This window comes from Pogona vitticeps, chromosome 1, assembly GCF_051106095.1.
Source record: "Pogona vitticeps strain Pit_001003342236 chromosome 1, PviZW2.1, whole genome shotgun sequence".
NCBI classification, from domain to species: domain Eukaryota; kingdom Metazoa; phylum Chordata; class Lepidosauria; order Squamata; family Agamidae; genus Pogona; species Pogona vitticeps.
Genome location: NC_135783.1, coordinates 178,690,105 through 178,708,254, shown reverse-complemented (window position 1 = coordinate 178,708,254; position 18,150 = coordinate 178,690,105). Strand labels below are relative to the sequence as shown.

Sequence of the window (18,150 nt, the reverse complement as noted above, 5' to 3'; positions counted from 1 at the left end):
TGCTGTAATAGTGCATGTGGACTTTTCAGTCTTTGTTTTCCGAAAGACAATATGAAGTGGGCCCAAAGTAGTTTTTATTCACTTACAATATTTATGTATTTCACAAGATTCTGAAGCAGTGTATAACAGGTCAGTACTAGTCTATAATAAATGAGGACATCAGATTGTATTCATCAAAAACAAATGAAACATAACTGGCAGAAAATACCATAAAAATCCTGTTTGTAAAAACTGCAACAACAAAAAGCCTAGATGAAATGATAATAGCAGAGAAGAAAGAAGGGAAAGTGGGGAATAGAAGAAGAAAAAGTAAACCAGGTAAAGCATATCTTGAAAAGAACAGGAATGCCAGCAATCATAAACAGCAAAAAACCACTGGATCAGATTAAAATAACTATAGTACTGCAGGAATAGAAAAGCACTTTTCGTGGGAAGTAAAGCTGACATTAAAATTTATAGATGTATACATTTGTCAGACATTATTGTGCCAGGGAATGTAAAAATAAACAATGTTCCAAAGTTATTTTTTACGCATTCAGAAGGCTTGGGAAGGAGCCTCCCTGAAGAATGTCAATACTGTGAACACATTGTGTCCTCCTCTGAGCAATGACAGTGTCAGCTGATCATTCCACTACAAAAGCATTATTGGTTTGCTTTTGACATGAATAAAGAAGAAGCAGACTCAGTCTTTTCTTGAACAACATTTTCCTTAGGGGTTGCCCGATCAGAATGCGGAATGAAACATGTTGGGGCTTGGTCTTCTATAGAAAAATGTGAAGAATTATTCATAAGGCACCTCTCAAAGTATGGATATGACAGCATTACTGATTGCAACTATAAATGCAAAATAAAGAGTGTGCTTTAAACACATGCCATGTTTTAAATACGCTGGTCCTAGATTATATTCCAGTGCAAACAAATTGCACAGAAGGCAGTGAGGATTGTTCCTTATAAAATATGCAAAGTATCATATTTGGATCTAAGAAAAAGAACTGAAATTGACAAAAAATCTGACACATTCCAAATTCATTACAATAAAATTTTAATTAATTTGATTATCAAGAAACTTACTATATATAAGTATTTACTAGGTTGCAATTTTATTTACAGTTACTGTGAATCACAGGGCCCCAGCTAGCCACAGCCTAATGGCAAATAGTATTGCATAATCTGTAGACATTAAAATCTGTGCAGTATTTTTACTGCAGTCTTAATATTACATATAACAGCTGTTTGGAGTTATTAGAATTCATGAAGGCTTAATGCTGCTCATCCTTGTTCTCTAGATGTTTTTTGGCGTGCAGTTCCCAGATGTCCTAACCAGCATAGGGAGTGATGAGGAATTGTGAGAATTGCAACCCAAACACATCTGGGGAAACATGGTTGTCCATTTCTCCGCTAAAAGCTAGGTATAAAGGTGTTGAAAATGTATGAAAAAGTCTACCTGGCAGTTACCTAAAAATACTTTTTTATATTCATAAAATAATTACATCTACATTTGTAAAGACTGCACTTTTTGTCTAAGCCATTTTTTCAGAACAGATACTTTGGTCAGTTAACCTAATGTGTTGTTTCTTTCTTCTCTAATTCAATATGTGCCTGAACTTGTGTAATGGCAGTGTACACGGAGACCTAGTCTTCTATTATAGGCATTGGCTACTTTTCTGCCTTAACAGAAATCCACGATAGGCTGGACAAAGTCCAAACATTTAGGAAAAGAAAAAAAGATACCACCAGTTTCTGGATTTGTGCTTCCAGAATTTTTTTGTTTTAGACCAGCATACTATTTTTATGGGGAAAACAGTGCTCCTCCAGGCTTCCAGGACCAAGAATTTTTTTTTTATCCCCTCACCCCCATTTTCCTTGCGACCTGTGAGGGATCAAGCAGCTTCAAATAAAAGATTGGGACCCCATTTTGGACATCCTTCACATAATAAAAATCAAACATGTGTTTAGTGTTTTAAAGTGAAAAAGAAAATTTAAATTTAAAACAACTTAAAATGAATCTGTTAAATATATTATTAAAACTATCCCTTTGTCAAATGAATTGTGTTAGAACTTGCTCTTCTGGGTGACAGAGCAAACTGAGGAAACATGAGGGTTGAGGTCACCTACATTTCTCAGTAGTTTTATGGTTTTATGCCACATCATTTGCTTACACCTGTGAATCAAATATGGGCATTTCCTCTATGGATTGTCAAGTAGATTACTCTGTTCTTTGCCTACTAGGCCTTATTTTTGAAAAGTCAAAAGATTTGGGTTGGGAAAGAGGCTTGTACTTACTTAGTCATAAGATGGCTTGATTTAAATCTATGTTTTTAAGTCACTAAAGAAATATTAATTTCTATCAATTTTACCAGTGTTGAAAACGTATTTCCTGAACAGCTCTGCATACTACTTAGTTGCTATAGCACCTGAAATACTTGTTTCAGTTAAAGCCTTTGTACTACCCAGAAGCATTAATACAAAACCTTGAGTCATGCAGCTCACATTCCTTTAGCAGTTCAAAGTTTTATCTGCTTAGAGACAAGAAAGGTGATTGTGAAACCAGTAGATTTCTTTATTGCCCTGTTCAAATGCCAAGATCACTTATTTGGAGACTTGAAGATAGGAGGCCCAGTGCAGGACATAGCTCAGTATTCTGGATCGTAGGCCAAGTCCTTAGAAATTTCTAATGTAAAAGTATTGGTCACTGAGCCAAATATTGAACTTTATGAGGTGGAAATGTGCTATCATTCTGTTTACAGTTCAAAATGTATTTTACATAGGAGAACGTACAATCCATTATCTATTTTGTCATAGCTTAACTTTATTTTTTGTTAGACATTTTCAGTCTTCTCACTAATTCTGTTTGTGTGTGCGTTTGTGTATGACCATATATTTTTTAAAGTGTAGAATTTAGTCTTTCTTGCTTACTTCCAGCACAAGCTGATGTACTCAAAGCATGAGCCACTGCCTATCATTTTTCTAATACATTGCATAAAAAGGTAAGAATGTGTTGGTGTTCGATGACCATGGCTCATGTACTACGTCCAGATCAGTGCTTCCGAGGAAAGGGTGGCTTTATCTCCCCAGTTTAGTTAGATAGGCAGAAAGGTAACTCTCACTTCAGACATAACCATAATGAGTACATTTGTATAATGCCTGCCTAATGTTAGTTCCTTGCTTCATGTTCTCCCAAGTTAATTTATAACATGCTCGAAAAATCATCTTCAAAATTATTTCCCCTTGCCCCTTAAGTACTTCTAAATTATGACATCCACATAGTACGTAGGTTGTATCAGAAAATATTCTGAGTTATAATTTTAGGGAATACCATGGTTTCACCTTCATTGCAAGTTACATATTTGAATGGTTTTCTTACTGGGATTGGAAAACACTGTGGTTCATAACTGACCCATGTAGTTCTGTTGACTGTACTTCGACTTATGAACTTAATCCATATTGGAACAGCATTTGTACGTCGACAAGTTTGTAAGTTGAGGCAAACTTTTCCATAGGAATGCATTGAAAACCATTTAATCCTATCAGGCTGTTTTTCATTCGTATGTCGAGGCGCTGTTGGTAGGTAGAGGCATTCGTTCCTATAAGAACTAATGCAAAGCCGGTTAATCTGTACTCTACCACTAGGGGGAGATTTTTTCTTCTTCTTCTTTTGACCTAAGATGAATTTAGATCAAAAAAAAGGCAGGAAAGGGTTGTTGTTTTTTTAGTTCGCAATTCAAGGCTCTGTTTGCAAGTCAAAGCAATATTTTGCGAATGGAGACGTTCGTAAGTTGAGATACCGCTGTATTACCAAAGGGCCAGTTGACATGAGTCACAGGGGAGATACTTGTCAATCTCAATACAGTGGTGCCTCGCATTACGATGTTAATTCGTTCCAGTGAAATCGCTGTAGAACAAAAACATCGTAAAGCAGTTTTAAAAAGCCCATAGAAACGCATTAAAACCCGGTTAATGCGTTCCTATGGGCTGGAAACTCACAGTCCAGCGAAGATCCTCCATAGCGCAGCGATTTTCGCTGCCTGTGCAGCGAGGAATCCGTCCCAGAAAACATCGGGTGGCCATTTTGTTTACCCGGTGGCCATTTTGAAACCACCGATCAGCTGTTAAAAAATCGCTTTGCGAGAATCGGTTCCCGAAGCAGGGAACCGATCATCACAAAGCGAAATTCCCCCATAGGGAACATCATTTTGCAATCGTTTTTGTGATCGCAAAAACATCAACATCAAGCGGTTTCGTCAAACGGAGCGCCCGTCTTGCGGGGCACCACTGTATTTCATACATACCCATTTGATATGCAATTAGCACGTCACTGATTAGTAGCCCAAGCAAGAGTGTAATTGGATGTGTAAAAATAGGCATGTGGACATCATGATTACCTGGAAACATGACAAATTGTGTTTAGAACTCTTTACATAGGTATGTACTTTATTTGCAGCCCATATAATGTATAGGTCAGCTTGTTTATGTGTTCATATGTTATCTTACAGTCTCTTTTGGATAGGTATCCCATGTTGTGTTTCATTATAATCTAATATGAAGTAGTTTAAATGGGGACCTGGAATCTGTGGATCCCCAGATATTGTTGGACTAAAATTCTTGGGATTATAGGGGCCCCTAATGCTTACTTGGGAGATTGTGATCAACTATATGTTTTATGTATAGGTCTGTATTTGCTAGAATAGCATGTGACTGTGGTTGACTCACATTTGTAGCAGGGGGGATATGTTCCAGTAGTAGCTCTTATGATGGTTGAAAAGTTTGAAACAATGTTTATGAATTGAATAGGAAACCGATTGGTCTATGTGGCTCCTGAATGCAGAGGTTCTGTTTTGTGTATGAGGGGCACATGTTAGAGTCACTTAATGCTGTCAATTAGAGTTTGGGAATCAGAATGAGAGTGGGCCGTTTATGAAGAGATTGTGAAAAAAAGTGTGGTCTTAGAACATATAGCAAATAAAGAAATATCTGTAAGCAGCAGAAAATATTTAAAATTTTAAAGAAGAAAAGTAAAAGGTTATGATTACATACTGTAGAAACTGATAGCTTGAAATGTTGTTCATATAGTTGGTGCTTTTAACCTGTTTGTAGACTTTTCTTTCTGTGTATTTTAAAATAAAATTATTTGGTTTACAAATCTTACTTCATAGATAGGAGTCCTCACATGGGTTATATAGTATCACAAAGTACACAAATTGTTTCACTAAAAGTATTACTTTAAAAATTGTTGCTAAAATACAAGCAGGGTGGATAAAAATCAATTTTTTAAAACATCAATGTTTTAGATTATGATTTCACTAAAAATCTGATTTTTTAAAATCTATTTTGTGATTTGCATCACGGTTTAAATCAAATCCACCCTGAATACAAGTGACCCGGGGCTTATTTAATGTAGGTCATTTTGTGGCCAGCCTTCTTGGCAACTGTATCAGATGTCACCTTCAATATATGGGAGTCACTGTGCCACTGCCACTTGCTATTGCTTGATACAGTATAGTGCTGCCCTATTTAGTGGGGATTCATTACAACAGATGTGGTCAACCATCCTTTTTATGGTGCTTAGCAAGACCCAGTCTTCCTTAAAAAAAAAAGTACAGGGCCTCCAGGAGACATGGGATATAGTTTACTTGCTCTATGCTGGAAGTAGACTGGACCTCCAGAACTTCTACATCAGGCATAATGTTAAAATTATCCTCTTAAGCACTAATTTGATTAGCATTTCCTCCTTTTTAACATATCCAAGAAATAAGAGGGGATTGTACATAGTTTTGTTTTGCCTTTGGTGTAATCTATGGGGGGTGTGTGTGTCAGGAGAGTAGGAACGTTGTGAAGTTTGGAAAAATATTGATAACATGTTGCAGCATGTTTGGTATACAGAAGAGGTTTAACTGAAAGTTGAGTCATGGTAACTGAACTTCTTTCTTGTTAGGTTGAAACATTTTGCTACTCAGGTTGGTAGGAGACCCCTGATATATCTTCCACATTAGTTTCACTTCCACCTGGTCTGAATAGACTTGTTAGATGGACAAAGAAGGGTGTGTGAGAGTGAAAATCCCACTTCTTCAGTCCTTCTCCAGCCATTGTCATGGGTCGTTAACAGTGTTCTTTCTGGTTGGTGTGGTCCTGATCTTTCAGGGTACTTAAGAAAGGGCAGCATGATAAATAGGAGACAGATTCTATAAGGCCTCCACCCCTGTTGAGTGAGGGATTTTCTGTATGCACCTGTATGGCCTCCTTGACCCCTCTCTCAAACCACCTATCTTCCCAGTCCAAAATGACTGGGAAGATAGGTGGTCATCAAATGAGTGTCCTGTTCACCAGTGACCAACTCGCCAGTGCCAACCTCCACCCACCTGGATGACTGAGAATCTTCACAGAGCAGGGGTTTAAGTTTGTTTTTTTTTTAAAAAAAATCTGACCTTACATGACCTCATAACATACCACGTGCTTTGTGGCTTTTTTTTTTTTTTTTTTACTCTGTGCATAGTTATGATGACTTGTCTCAAATTCAACTTCTGTAATCTAACTGAAGTATAAGAAGTTATCATTTCTGGTCAGACTTGGATCCTGTTTGTTTCTAAATATATTGGCAATTGAAGTTTTTGTACAGGTTGACACTGATGAGTAGGACGTCGAATCACACAGATCAATAAAAAACTGTTCTAGTATGCATAACAGTAGTGCATTACCAGATCCCTGAGGTAATGCAGATAGTCTTAAGATTCTGAGATAACAAACTGGGTTCACACATAATAGGAAGCCAGAATTGTCTATGTAACTTATCACTGAGGAGGTGTGCTGGCTTCTCAAGTGGGAGCACCTCAAAAACTATGGTCTTTTTGTCTGTGCTTTGTTTAGTGTGATATCTGAACCTGTCAGGAACTTGGCCTTTATCTTGTTTCTCTTTTGTTAAGCTAGAGTATCAGCTCCTTCTGGATTCAGATATCACTCTAGGCAAACTATGGACAGGTGGTCCCATAGTTGGTTGAGCTGATCCTGCCTGCTTACCGGTAAGAGTGATTGGCCAGCAAGTGCTGGCTTGCTCATGGTAAGCCAGAATTCTCATTTACTGTGGTGTTTGAATGTGCCCACAGTCTGTTAAATATTTGAGCATTTGGAATATATTATGCATACAAATGTTGTATGGAATCTCTAAGGGGCGGATTCATTTGGTTTAAAGTATGTATGGTAGTTGGGAGTTTCTCTAATGAATCTTGAATTTTTTTTTTCTGTTTTAGTATTTCTCAAAAGAAAATAAAACCTGGGAATAACATTGCTTCATGTTCTTTGTTTCAGATTTAGCACTGGAGTCAAATCCATCTGACCACCCTAGAGCAAGCACAATTTTCTTGAGCAAATCCCAAACAGATGGTAAGCTAACTTGCAGGGTCTTTCGGAAGAAGCATGGGAGGGGGGAAAGAGTATATTTTCTCAGATTTGGATTGAGAAATTTCTGTCCCATTTCACTTCTGTTAAAGTACTGTTTGTTTCAATATTTAAACTGCTGTTCAGACCACTGTCCATAGATGTCTGGCCAGGACATTTTAAAAAAGCATGCTTTTATTACATTCTTTAAGTAGAATTACTAGCAATTGCCACGTTGCTGATTTGGGAATTTGGCAAGGAGTGATTGTCTTATGACCATTGCTTGAGGAAAAATCTACTTAACGTTACTTTCTTGGCAGATGTCTTTGTTATGCAACTTAAAGTCCAGTGGCTCTGGTTGGAACTTCTAGCAGCATTTATTTTTGTAGCTATGTAGGTTATTTTGAATAAATGGTAAGTTAATGTATAATCATAATAGTATTACATAATAATGAATATTTTATGAGGATTCACCTCCCATATCTCTTTCACAGGTATTAGTCTTTTATATAGCATGTGATATTTTTTTTAGTAAGGTGATTTGTTGATCCATAGGGTGAGCTGCTTCAGTCATGTCTTTATCCTGACAATACAACATAGAAGGTGGTTCTGTTGAATTGAGTGACACTTGTTATTTGTGATTCATGAGGCTTGAATGTGCATTTGACAGGGGTATGCCTGACAGTCAAGGCAATGCTGTGTTTTAAAAAACAGTATATTTAAAATTACATGCTCATTAATTGAAGTATTTTCTGCCTTTTTAGTGAGAGAGAAGAGGAAAAGTAACCACATCAACCATGTGAGTACACTGAAAGATAGGAGAGGTAAAAAAAACCCATGTCGACTTGTTTTTATAACAGATAAGGCAATAGTAATTTAACAGTTTGACTTGTAATTCTTTTAATTTGAGTCTCTTCTTGAAATAAGTAAGTGTTCGGTGTAAATTGGCCTGATAGCTCAGTGGTTTAAGTTTAGGTATCTGACTGCATAGCTAGAAATTGTACCTCCCAGAAGAGCCAACCTGTGTGTCCTTGGGCAAGCTGCATAGTCCCAGGGCACTCTCAGAAGAAGGGAATGGCAAACCAGTTCTGAATACTCTGTATCTAGAAAACCCTGGAAAGGGTCACCATAAGTCAGAATTGACTTGGTGGCATACAGTTACTATTAAGAGTGCAGTGTTAGCATAATTGTGCCTTTTGTTGTTGAGTAGGAAGATAATCCACAGTTTCTACGTTGATTGGAGGTAGAAGTGGTTTACAAATAAGCAGTAGGGTGAATAACATTCTTTCTCAGCATGGTTAAGTGATTTATTGTGCAATGAAAATGAGTTGTCACACACTTTAAAATCTTTTTATTTCAGTATAAAATATGGAGTTCAATCCCAAGCTTAGTAGTTGGTTGCTGTACAATATAATGACCTAAGTACATATAGTGTATCTTCTTTATGGAAATAGAGAATTAATATTACTAAGTATAAATGCATCTTTAATAAGTGAGGAGGAAAATACTCTCCCACATTGCTAATGCACGAAAGAGGGGAGCGTTAATGTGTGCTTCAGTGTTAGCAAAAAGAGTGGTTCACCTGTCTTTAATGGAGTAAGTGATATTGAATTACTTCTGCATGCCATTTTTGTATGAATTCTGCCTGCTAGCACTGACAACAAATTTTCTGTAGTCCATTTCCAGTGTTTCAGATAGCCTCTGTAGCCAGAGTAGAATGGGAAAGACAAGTATTTTAGATGTAGTTAGGCAGAATGTTGGTCGTATTCTGTTTCCATCAGACCACTCATCACCTCCTGGTTTCCAGGATTCTTTAAAGAGAGTGCAGTATGTTGACTGCATCCTTGCATATAAACAGCATCTTAACTTAGCATATGTTTCCTAAATCAGTGAACATAGATACCTTGTACCTTCGTTATTAGAGCCTTGGGATATTCTGTCACTTTGTAAATGTAAATGTTTTGTAGGAAATACAGTTTTTCTTTCTCTGCAGAATATAACTTAGTTCATTAGTCCTACTAGAAGGTGGCTAAAAATACTTTTTGGCTGTGGTGGCTGGGGTATTCTGGGAATCCAAGAATAATTGCCCCAAGTCTTTCCCTGCCTCAAAATACATACGACAAAGTTCTGTCTAGGTTCCCAAAATTGCTTGGTTAGTGGGGGACATGGTGGATTTAATTTAAATCATGATTTAAAATTTAAAAATGAGATTTTTTATTTAAATCATGACTTAAATCAATGATGTTTTTAAAAATCATTGATTTTGTCTTGGGAGATAAGACTTCTGATGTTTGCAGTTTATAACTACCTGTACAGTGGTGCCACGCTTTACGATTGCCCCGTTTAACGACAAAACCACATTACGACGAAGTTTCTGCAATCGCTTTTGCGATTGCAAAACGATGTTTCCTATGGGGGAATTTCGCTTTGCAGTGATCGGTTCCCTGCTTCAGGAACTGATTCTTCGCAAAACGATGATTTTCCGACAGCTGATCAGCAGTTTCAAAATGGCCACCGGGTAAACAAAATGCCCCCCCGCTGTTTTCTGGGACGGATTCCTTGCTGCACAGGCAGCGAAAATGACTACCCTGTGGAGGATCTTCGCTGGATGGTGAGTTTCAAGCCCTTTGGAACGCATTAAACGGGTTTTAATGCGTTTCAGTGGGCTTTTTCTTTTCGCATTACATTTTCGTTCTACAGCGATTTCGCTAGAACGAATTAATGTCGTAATGCGAGGCACCACTGTAATGTGGTGGAAGGTGGTAGTGTCATGTGATATGTTCATACTATCCTCTCCTACATCCTTGCTACTGTTGATTTAAATTGGGAAATGCATTGTTTCAAATACATTGGTGCCTCGCATAGTGATTGCTTCATCGATGAAGATTTTGCAATCGCTTTGTGATGTTCCCTATGGGGGAATTTCGCTTTGCGATGATCGGTTCCCTGCTTGGGGAACTGATCATGGCAAAGCAATGCTTTTTAAACAGCTGATCGGCGCCGGACACTACCCCCCCAAGAGCTCGTGCATAAATAGGGGATGGCAGGGGGTAGCGGGGGTGCTCTGGAGTGGCGCCTCTGGAGGAGGGAGGGAAGGAGGGGCAAAGGGCCTGGCCCCGATCCCCGCGCGCACCCCTGGGGTGCCAAGCCAGAGAGCCGTCGTGGCGGGAGGTGCTGCAAAGGAGGAGGCGCCCGGCCAGGACAAGGATCAGGACGGCAGCAGCTGGACGGGGGGGCGGCGCCCCAGGAGAGCCCCACCAAGGAGACCAGGCGTCCAGTGTTGGCTGGCTGGCGGTGGGTGGCGTGCCCCTTCCCGGCCCGGGCGGCTGCCTGCCTCCAAGCCCTCCTCCCGCCGCTCGCCGTCCAAGGCGGGCAAACTCCAGAGGCCTTCCTTGCGGCGCCTGGGGAGCGCGGCCGCGTCCACGTCGAACCGCCGGGCACCGCGGGCAGGAGGGGGGTGGAGGCAGAGGCCGGATCCAAGCGCCTTAGGCAGCCAATGCCCTGTCTGCGGGGCCGGCCCTGGAAAGGCTTGCTGGGTTTGCCATCAGGGCAGCAGCGACTGGACAGGGGGGCGCGTCAGAGACCCCCTCCTTGCCCCGTCTGCACCCCGGGAGAGCCCCACCAAGGAGACTAGGTGTCCAGTGTTGGCTGGCTGGCGGTGGGTGGCGCGCCCCTTCCCGCCCCGGGCAGCTGCCTGCCTCCGAGCCCTCCTCCCGCCGCTCGCCGTCCAAGGCGGGCAAACCCCGGAGGCCTTCCTTGCGGTGCCTGGGGAGCGCGGTCGCGTCCACGTCGAACCGCCAGGCACCGCGGGCAGGAGGGGGGTGGAGGCAGAGGCTGGAGCTGAGTGCCTTAGGCAGCCGATGCCCTGTCTGCGGGGCCAGCCCTGGAAAAGCTCGCTGGGTTTGCCTGGCAGCTGCCCAGGCGGTGGCCCTGACGCGTCCCGCCCCTCCGGCCCGCCCGTCTGTGCCCCGGTGGAATTTCGCTTTGCCATGATCGGTTCCCTGCTTGCGGAACCGATCGTCGCAAAGCAATGCTTTTTTAACAGCTGATCGGCGGTTTCAAATGGCCGCCCGCTGTTTTCTGGGATGGATTCCTCGCTTAACAGGCAGCGAAAATGGCTGCGCTATCGAGGATCTTCGCTGAACGGTGAGTTTGAAGCCCCTAGGAACGCATTAATCGCGTTTTAATGCGTTTCTATGGGCTTTTTATTTTCACATTGCGACGTTTTCGTTTAGCAGCGATTTCACTGGAACGAATTAACGTCGCAATGTGAGGCATCACTGTAATCTACAACATATTTTCCATACTGAAATAACCTCTCAGCCACACAGGTAGCATTTAGCTCTTACCATAGAGTGAGACCAGACTGCTGTGTTTCCCGAAAAATAAGACAGTGTCTTATATTAATTTTTGCTCCCAAAAAATGCAGTAGGGCTTATTTTCAAGGGATGTTTTGTTTTTTCATGTACAACAATCTATGTTTATTCATATACAGCCATGTCATCTTCTGGTTTGCTGCATAGTGGTGGAGGGCTTTCACTTAACTAGGGCTTATTTTGGGGGTAGAGCTTATATTACGAGCATCCTGAAAAATCATACTAGGGCTTATTTTCATGTTAGGTTCTTATTTTCAGGGAAACAGGGTAGTATTAATGTTAAATGTAGTTTCATCTCAACCCTCCTCTTTTTCAAATGGAACCTGATGTTTATTTGAAATGGAAGGGTTAACTTTCACACACACCCCAGTCCCTCTGAGTTTGTTGCAGTAGCACATGAAGGGACAAATACCAGTTCAGGGAAGATTTTGGAAGAAAATGCTGTAATAAGAAAGGGTTCAAACACCCTCCTGATACTGATTCAAAGCCCTCTTCCTGCATGGCTGTTCTGAAGAAAGGAAAAATCACTGGACAGGTGATTATATGTTTAATATGCACATTATTTTGACACTGAGTGTCATAGTATCCAATTCATTGTCCAGTGTTTGATCACTGCCTCTTCGGGGGGGGGGGTCTGCCTAGTTTTAGCACGAGTCACAGGTGCCAGGTAGTCTGACCGACAGTTTGGTGCTTATGAACTTACACTCTTATTATCTGTGGCCCAACGTATTCCTAACGCTCATCTTTTACCAATGTATTGGTTTTGGGGGCACCATTTTGAATATTTGTTCCTAGTGTTTCTTTTGTCTAACAGCATTGTAGAGATAGCTGTTGGCATAGCTCTTACATGTATAACATGCTGGCAAAGCCCAGAAATCATGGATCTTGAGATATTTTAACTCCTTTTTTTTTTGTCTTTTTAGGTTTCCCCAGGGCAGCTTACAAAAAAATATAGTTCATGTTCAACAATATTTATAGATGACAGCACAGTCAGCCAGCCTAATCTTAGGAGCACAATAAAATGGTATGTAGTTCTGGAATATTTGGAAGATCCAGTATTTTCTGTTTGATCAAACCTATTGGAAATGATAAATCATGGGTTTTTAAATAGTGAGCAGGAAAGTCTGTTCCCCAAACTGTCAGTTCAGCCAAGAGCCTCTAGCTAAAAGGAGTGGTTATATAATGGCAGGATATTGGTAACCTTTTGTGGTAAGACATGGGTAAAGTAGTCATTGTGGCTTTAATGCTGGCCTCCCATCTGGTGGTATCAAATTAGATCTTACCAATCTGATTCCAAAATTATCCAAATCAGAGAAAAAAGGCTAATATTTATCTCTTGTTCTATTTGTTGTCTTCTTTCAGATCTCTTATTTGACTTACCATTTTTTTGTAGTTTCAAAAGTCCCCTTTTCCTTCTATTGCCTGTGATCCTCTTTAAATTAGCTTCCATTTATGGGGCAGAAAAATGATGCAGTATGTATTACACACGTGAAGTAATCTGAGCTGTCCTCCAAGTAATTGAGCTTTAACATACAGAGAATGGTAAAATCCTGTTGTGCTTGAGACAAAGCAGTGAGTATAACTGATTCTGAATAATAAGGAAAGCCCTGATTTTTTCAGTATAGTGGCTCACTTAAGTCTTGCTAATTTCAATTATTTGTATGTTGATGTCAAAGTTGGCCTAAGTTTAGAAAAAGGAACACCTCTGGGAAATAATGGATTTTCCACCAAAGTGATATTTTGTATAACACAAAACATTATTTTAGATGTGTTATGCATAGCAGAATCATTGTAGCTGAGTTCAGAGGAGGGTGTTGGAGGTGACCTTCCTTCCCTGAGGTTTTGCAGCCAACTTGCAATTCTGTTGTGTGGCTGGTATACTTAACATGTCATAGCATGTATTACCTTCCTCCCATGAAAAAGTGAAGATATTATAATACATGCCTCTTCTGTGTACTGCATCTCCTTAAGAGTTTTGTTCAGGAGTACCTTACGCTGTTATGGATCACCAACCTTGCAGGACAGTCTCTTTCAAAACAGGGCAAGCTGCTTAAGGGATAATTCTCTGCAAAGAGGTTTACCTCATTTATAGGTGTAAGGCCTACTAAAAGCTAACCAGCTCCCCCTCCTCAATTTATATTGCTCAAAGAGTATCTTTGGCAAACTCCATGAACTGTTAATATTCTCAGAATGGAGCAGGTAGTGAATTGACCCTGCATATTTTTTGACAGTGTGTGCGAGATTCCTTAGCAGGCTGTATTGTGTGAGGCACCCTATGAGCCTTGTTGCATTTATGGTCTAGTTAGTCAGGATGCCTCTTCATTCCTTTCACAAATGCACCCTAAACCATCCCCACCATATTGCAGGAGTGGCAACATCAAGACACATCTTGATCACATCAAGACACATCCACATCAGGTCTGCTGGATAATAACCCAATTACTTGGAATAAAAGGAGATAAAGTAAGCAGTATCCCTGCTTATCTTACTTAGAAAGGAGAAGAATAAATGACTGGAGGATTCCCCCCTAGCTTGGGAACGCATTTGATTATTGATGTACCTCCCTGGATTTTCTTCCTCATTTAAAAAAGAGTCTTGTTCATTTTTAATGTAATAGTATGCAGTATACATCTGCTAATCTGTTAATTGTGATGTCGTCCAAATTAGCTAGCATTAAAGAGATTCTGCCCCTTCACGGATTGCTGCCTTGTTGTGGCGAAGGGGCTTGAGTAATTCAGGGAAGCTATGGGCTATGCCGTGAAGGGACACCCAAGACGGACAGGACATAGTGGAGAGTTCTGACTAAATGCAATCCAACTGGAGCAGGAACTGGCAAGCCACTCCAGTATCTTTGCCAAGAAAACTCCATGGACAGAAAAAAAAGACTAAAAGATATGATGCTGGAAGATGGCCCTCCTCAGGTCGGAAGGCGTCCAACATGCTACTACGGAAGAGCGGAGGACAAGTACAAGTAGCTCCAGAGCTAATGAAGTGGTTGGGCCAAAGCCAAAAGGATGCTCAGCTGTGGACGCACCTGGAAGTGAAAGGAAAGTCCAATGCAGACCTTTCAACATCACAGTAATCCAAGTGTATGCATCAGCCACAGATGCTGAAGAGACTGAAATTCTCTGCAGCCAAAGATGGAGAAGCTCTATACGGTCAGCAAAACAAGACCTGGAGCTGATTGTGGCTCTGATCATCAGCTTCTTATAGCAAAACTCAAGCTTAAACTGAAGAAAGTAGGAAAAACCACTGAGCTAGTCAGGTATAATCTAAACCAAATCCCTTATGAATACACAGGAAGTGAAGAACAGATTTAAAGAACTAGATTTCATGGACAGAGTGCCTGAAGAACTATGGATGGGGGCTCGTACCATTGTACAGGAGGCAGCAACAAAAAACATCCCAAAGAAAAGGAAATGCAAGAAAGCAAAGTGGCTATCCAAAGAGGCCTTACAAATAGCAGAGAAGAGAAGGGAAACGAAATGCAAGGGAGATAGGGAAAGTTACAGAAAATGGAATGCAGACTTCCAAAGAATAGCAAGGAGAGACAAGCGGGCCTTCTTAAATGAACAGTCCAAAGAAACAGAGGAAAATAATAGAAAGGGAAAAACCAGAGATCTGTTTTTGGAGCTATTAAAGGAACATTTTGTGCAAAGATTGACATGATAAAGGACAAAAATGTTAAGGACCTAAGAGAAGCAGAAGACCTCAAGAAGAGGTGGCAAGAATACACAGAGGAATTATACTAGAAAGATCTGGATGTCCCGGACAACCCAGATAGTGCGGTTGAGCCAGACATCCTGGAGAGTGAAGTCAAGTGGGCCTTAGAAAACATGGCTAACAACAAGTCCAGTGGAGGTGATGGCATTCCAGTTGAACTATTTAAAATCTTAAAAGATGAAACTGTTAAGGTGCTACATCCAATATGCCAGCAAGTTTGGAAAACTCAACAGTGGCTAGAGGACTGGAAAAATCAGTCTACATCCCAATCACAAAGAAGGGCAGTGTCAAAAGAATGCTCCAACTACCGTACAATTGCACTCATTTCACATGCTAGCAAGGTTATGCTCAAAACCCTCCAAGGTAGGCTTCAGCAGTATGTGGACCGAGAACTCGCAGAAGTACAAGCTGGATTCTGAAAGGGCAGAGGAACTAGAGATTAAATTGCTAACATGGCTGGATTATGGAGAAAGACAGAGAGTTCCAGAAAAATATTTACTTCTGCTTCTTCTGGACCACAGCAAACTATGGCAAGTCCTTAAAGAAATGGGAGTGCTCACCTTATCCATCTCCTGAGAAATTTATATGTGGGACAGGAAGCAACAGTTAGAACTGGATATGGAACTACTGGTTCAAAATTGGGAAAGGAGTATGACAAGGCTATATATTGTCTCCCTGCTTTTTTAACTTATATGCAGAATACATCATGCAAAAGGCAGGACTGGAGGAATCCGAAACTGGAATTAAGATTGTCAGAAGAAATATCAACAACCTCCAATATGCAGATGATACCACTCTGATGGCAGAAAGTGAGGAGGAATTAAAGAACGTCGTAATGAGGGTGAAAGCGGAGAGCGCCCAAAATGGTCTGAAGCTCAACATCAAAAAAACTAAGATCATGGCCACTGGTCCCATCACCTCCTGGCAAATAGAAGGGGAAGATATGGGGGCACTGACAGATTTTACTTTCTTGGCCTCCGTGATCACTGCAGATGGTGATAGCAGCCACAAAATTAAAAGATGCCTGTTGTTTTTTAATTGGGAGGAAAGTGATGACAAACCTAGACAGCATCTTAAAAAGCAGAGATATCACCTTGCCAACAGAAGTCCGCATAGTCAAAGGTGAAGGAGCAGAGTGTGCAAGTGAGCCGTCTGTAATAATAGAGCCCGTAGAAGGAGGAGAAGTGGGGTAGAACAAAAGGGTGATAAAGTGACAGTTAAAACAGAGGTGGGAGAAATAGAATAGAAGGAAAAGGCGGGAAAGGCGGAGGTTTGCCTAGCAGAGGAGGGGAAAGGGGAAAGGGGGGTGGAGCAAGAAGTGACAGTTTGGGAGGAAGATATAAATGAGGAAGGGGTACGCTGGTTCAGTTCAGTAGTAGCAGATTACAAGAGAAAGAGAGCTAAACACGAAGGAAGGCGGTTGAGAGGATAAGAACTCAAGGACTGATAAGAGACTTCCCAAACTTAAAGGTGGGAGGATTACTGCTGGAGCCTACACCAAGGGAGCCGAGACCCAGATGAAGGAATGGACTATGATAGTCGCGCTGCATGAGCTCGATTTGCAGAGAGAAGCAGAGATAGCCCACAACCGGTTTTATGACAAGCCTGACAAAAGAGGGTGGATTAGGCACCCATGTTGTGGGACAATCTGTGCCCTACGAAGTACTCCTCCCCCAAGACTGGACTACAAGGAATGCCATGGGGTGCATCCCCGTTGAGTCTGTGGGACTATGGCAAAAGTTTCAGTTCTGTTAGTTGTGGCTTGTTGCCAGAGTTAAGAGTTTTCAACCCCATAAGTAACGTGCTGGAGGAAATGTTAATAAAGAAGAAGGACTGAAAGTGATAAAAACGTCTCTGTTGTTATTTTCTGCCGAAGGTGAGGGGTTGCCCAAGGAGATAGAAGAACCCGATCACATCAAAGCTATGGTTTTTCCAGTAGCGATGTATGAAAGTGAGAGCTGGACCATACGGAAGGCCAACCACAGAAGAATTGGTGCTTTTGAATTGTTGTGCTGGAGGAGGCTCTTGAGAGTCCCCTGGACTGCAAGGAGAACAAACCTATCCATTCTGAAGGAAATCAACCCTGAGTGCTCACTGGAAGGACAGATCCTGAAGCCGAGGCTCCAATACTTTGGCCATCTCATGAGAAGAGAAGACTCCCCAGAAAAGGCCCTGATGTTGGGAAAGTGTGAAGGCAAGAGGAGAAGGGGATGACAGAGGACGAGATGGTTGGACAGTGTCATCGAAGTGACCAACATGAATTTGACCCAACTCTGGGAAGCAATGGAAGACAGGAGGGCCTGGCGTGCTCTGGTCCATGGGGTCACGAAGAGTTGGACACGACTTAACAACTAAAGAACAACAAAAGAGATTCTGATTTTTTTCTTCAGTTTACCTTGCATTAATATTGGTTTAGTTTACTTTGGAGCTTTAACAAGTGCATTTATGGGTGTTTTAGAATTTCTAAAAGTTGATTATGTTATTAAAAATGTATTTTTATTCATAACAAGGATCTTGTAGCAAAATGGAGTTCGTAGAAGCACTTAGAATGAAATGCTTTTCCCCCCTCCTTCTCTTCACAGTGTTACATTAGCAATATATTATCACATAAAGAACAGGTAAGCACTTTTGAAAACTATTGCTTTTAGGTTGCTGCTGTGATGCTGTTCTGTTGCTCTGTATC

At 41.1% G+C, this 18,150-nt stretch overlaps 1 protein-coding gene across 2 annotated transcripts in view; it reads left to right on the top strand.

Moving 5' to 3' along the window:
• The window catches only part of CCNYL1 (cyclin Y like 1), a 49,112-nt gene that overhangs the window by 9,297 nt on the left and 21,665 nt on the right, over nt 1–18,150 (top strand). The window contains exons 2-5 of one of the 2 annotated variants that reach the window (XM_072978148.2): nt 7,300–7,374; nt 8,133–8,167; nt 12,668–12,768; nt 18,050–18,085. In XM_072978148.2, the coding sequence (XP_072834249.2) occupies nt 7,300–7,374; nt 8,133–8,167; nt 12,668–12,768; nt 18,050–18,085 (247 nt within the window). The remainder of the gene's footprint in view (nt 1–7,299; nt 7,375–8,132; nt 8,168–12,667; nt 12,769–18,049; nt 18,086–18,150) is intronic. The other variant, XM_072978157.2, reaches the window with a different exon arrangement.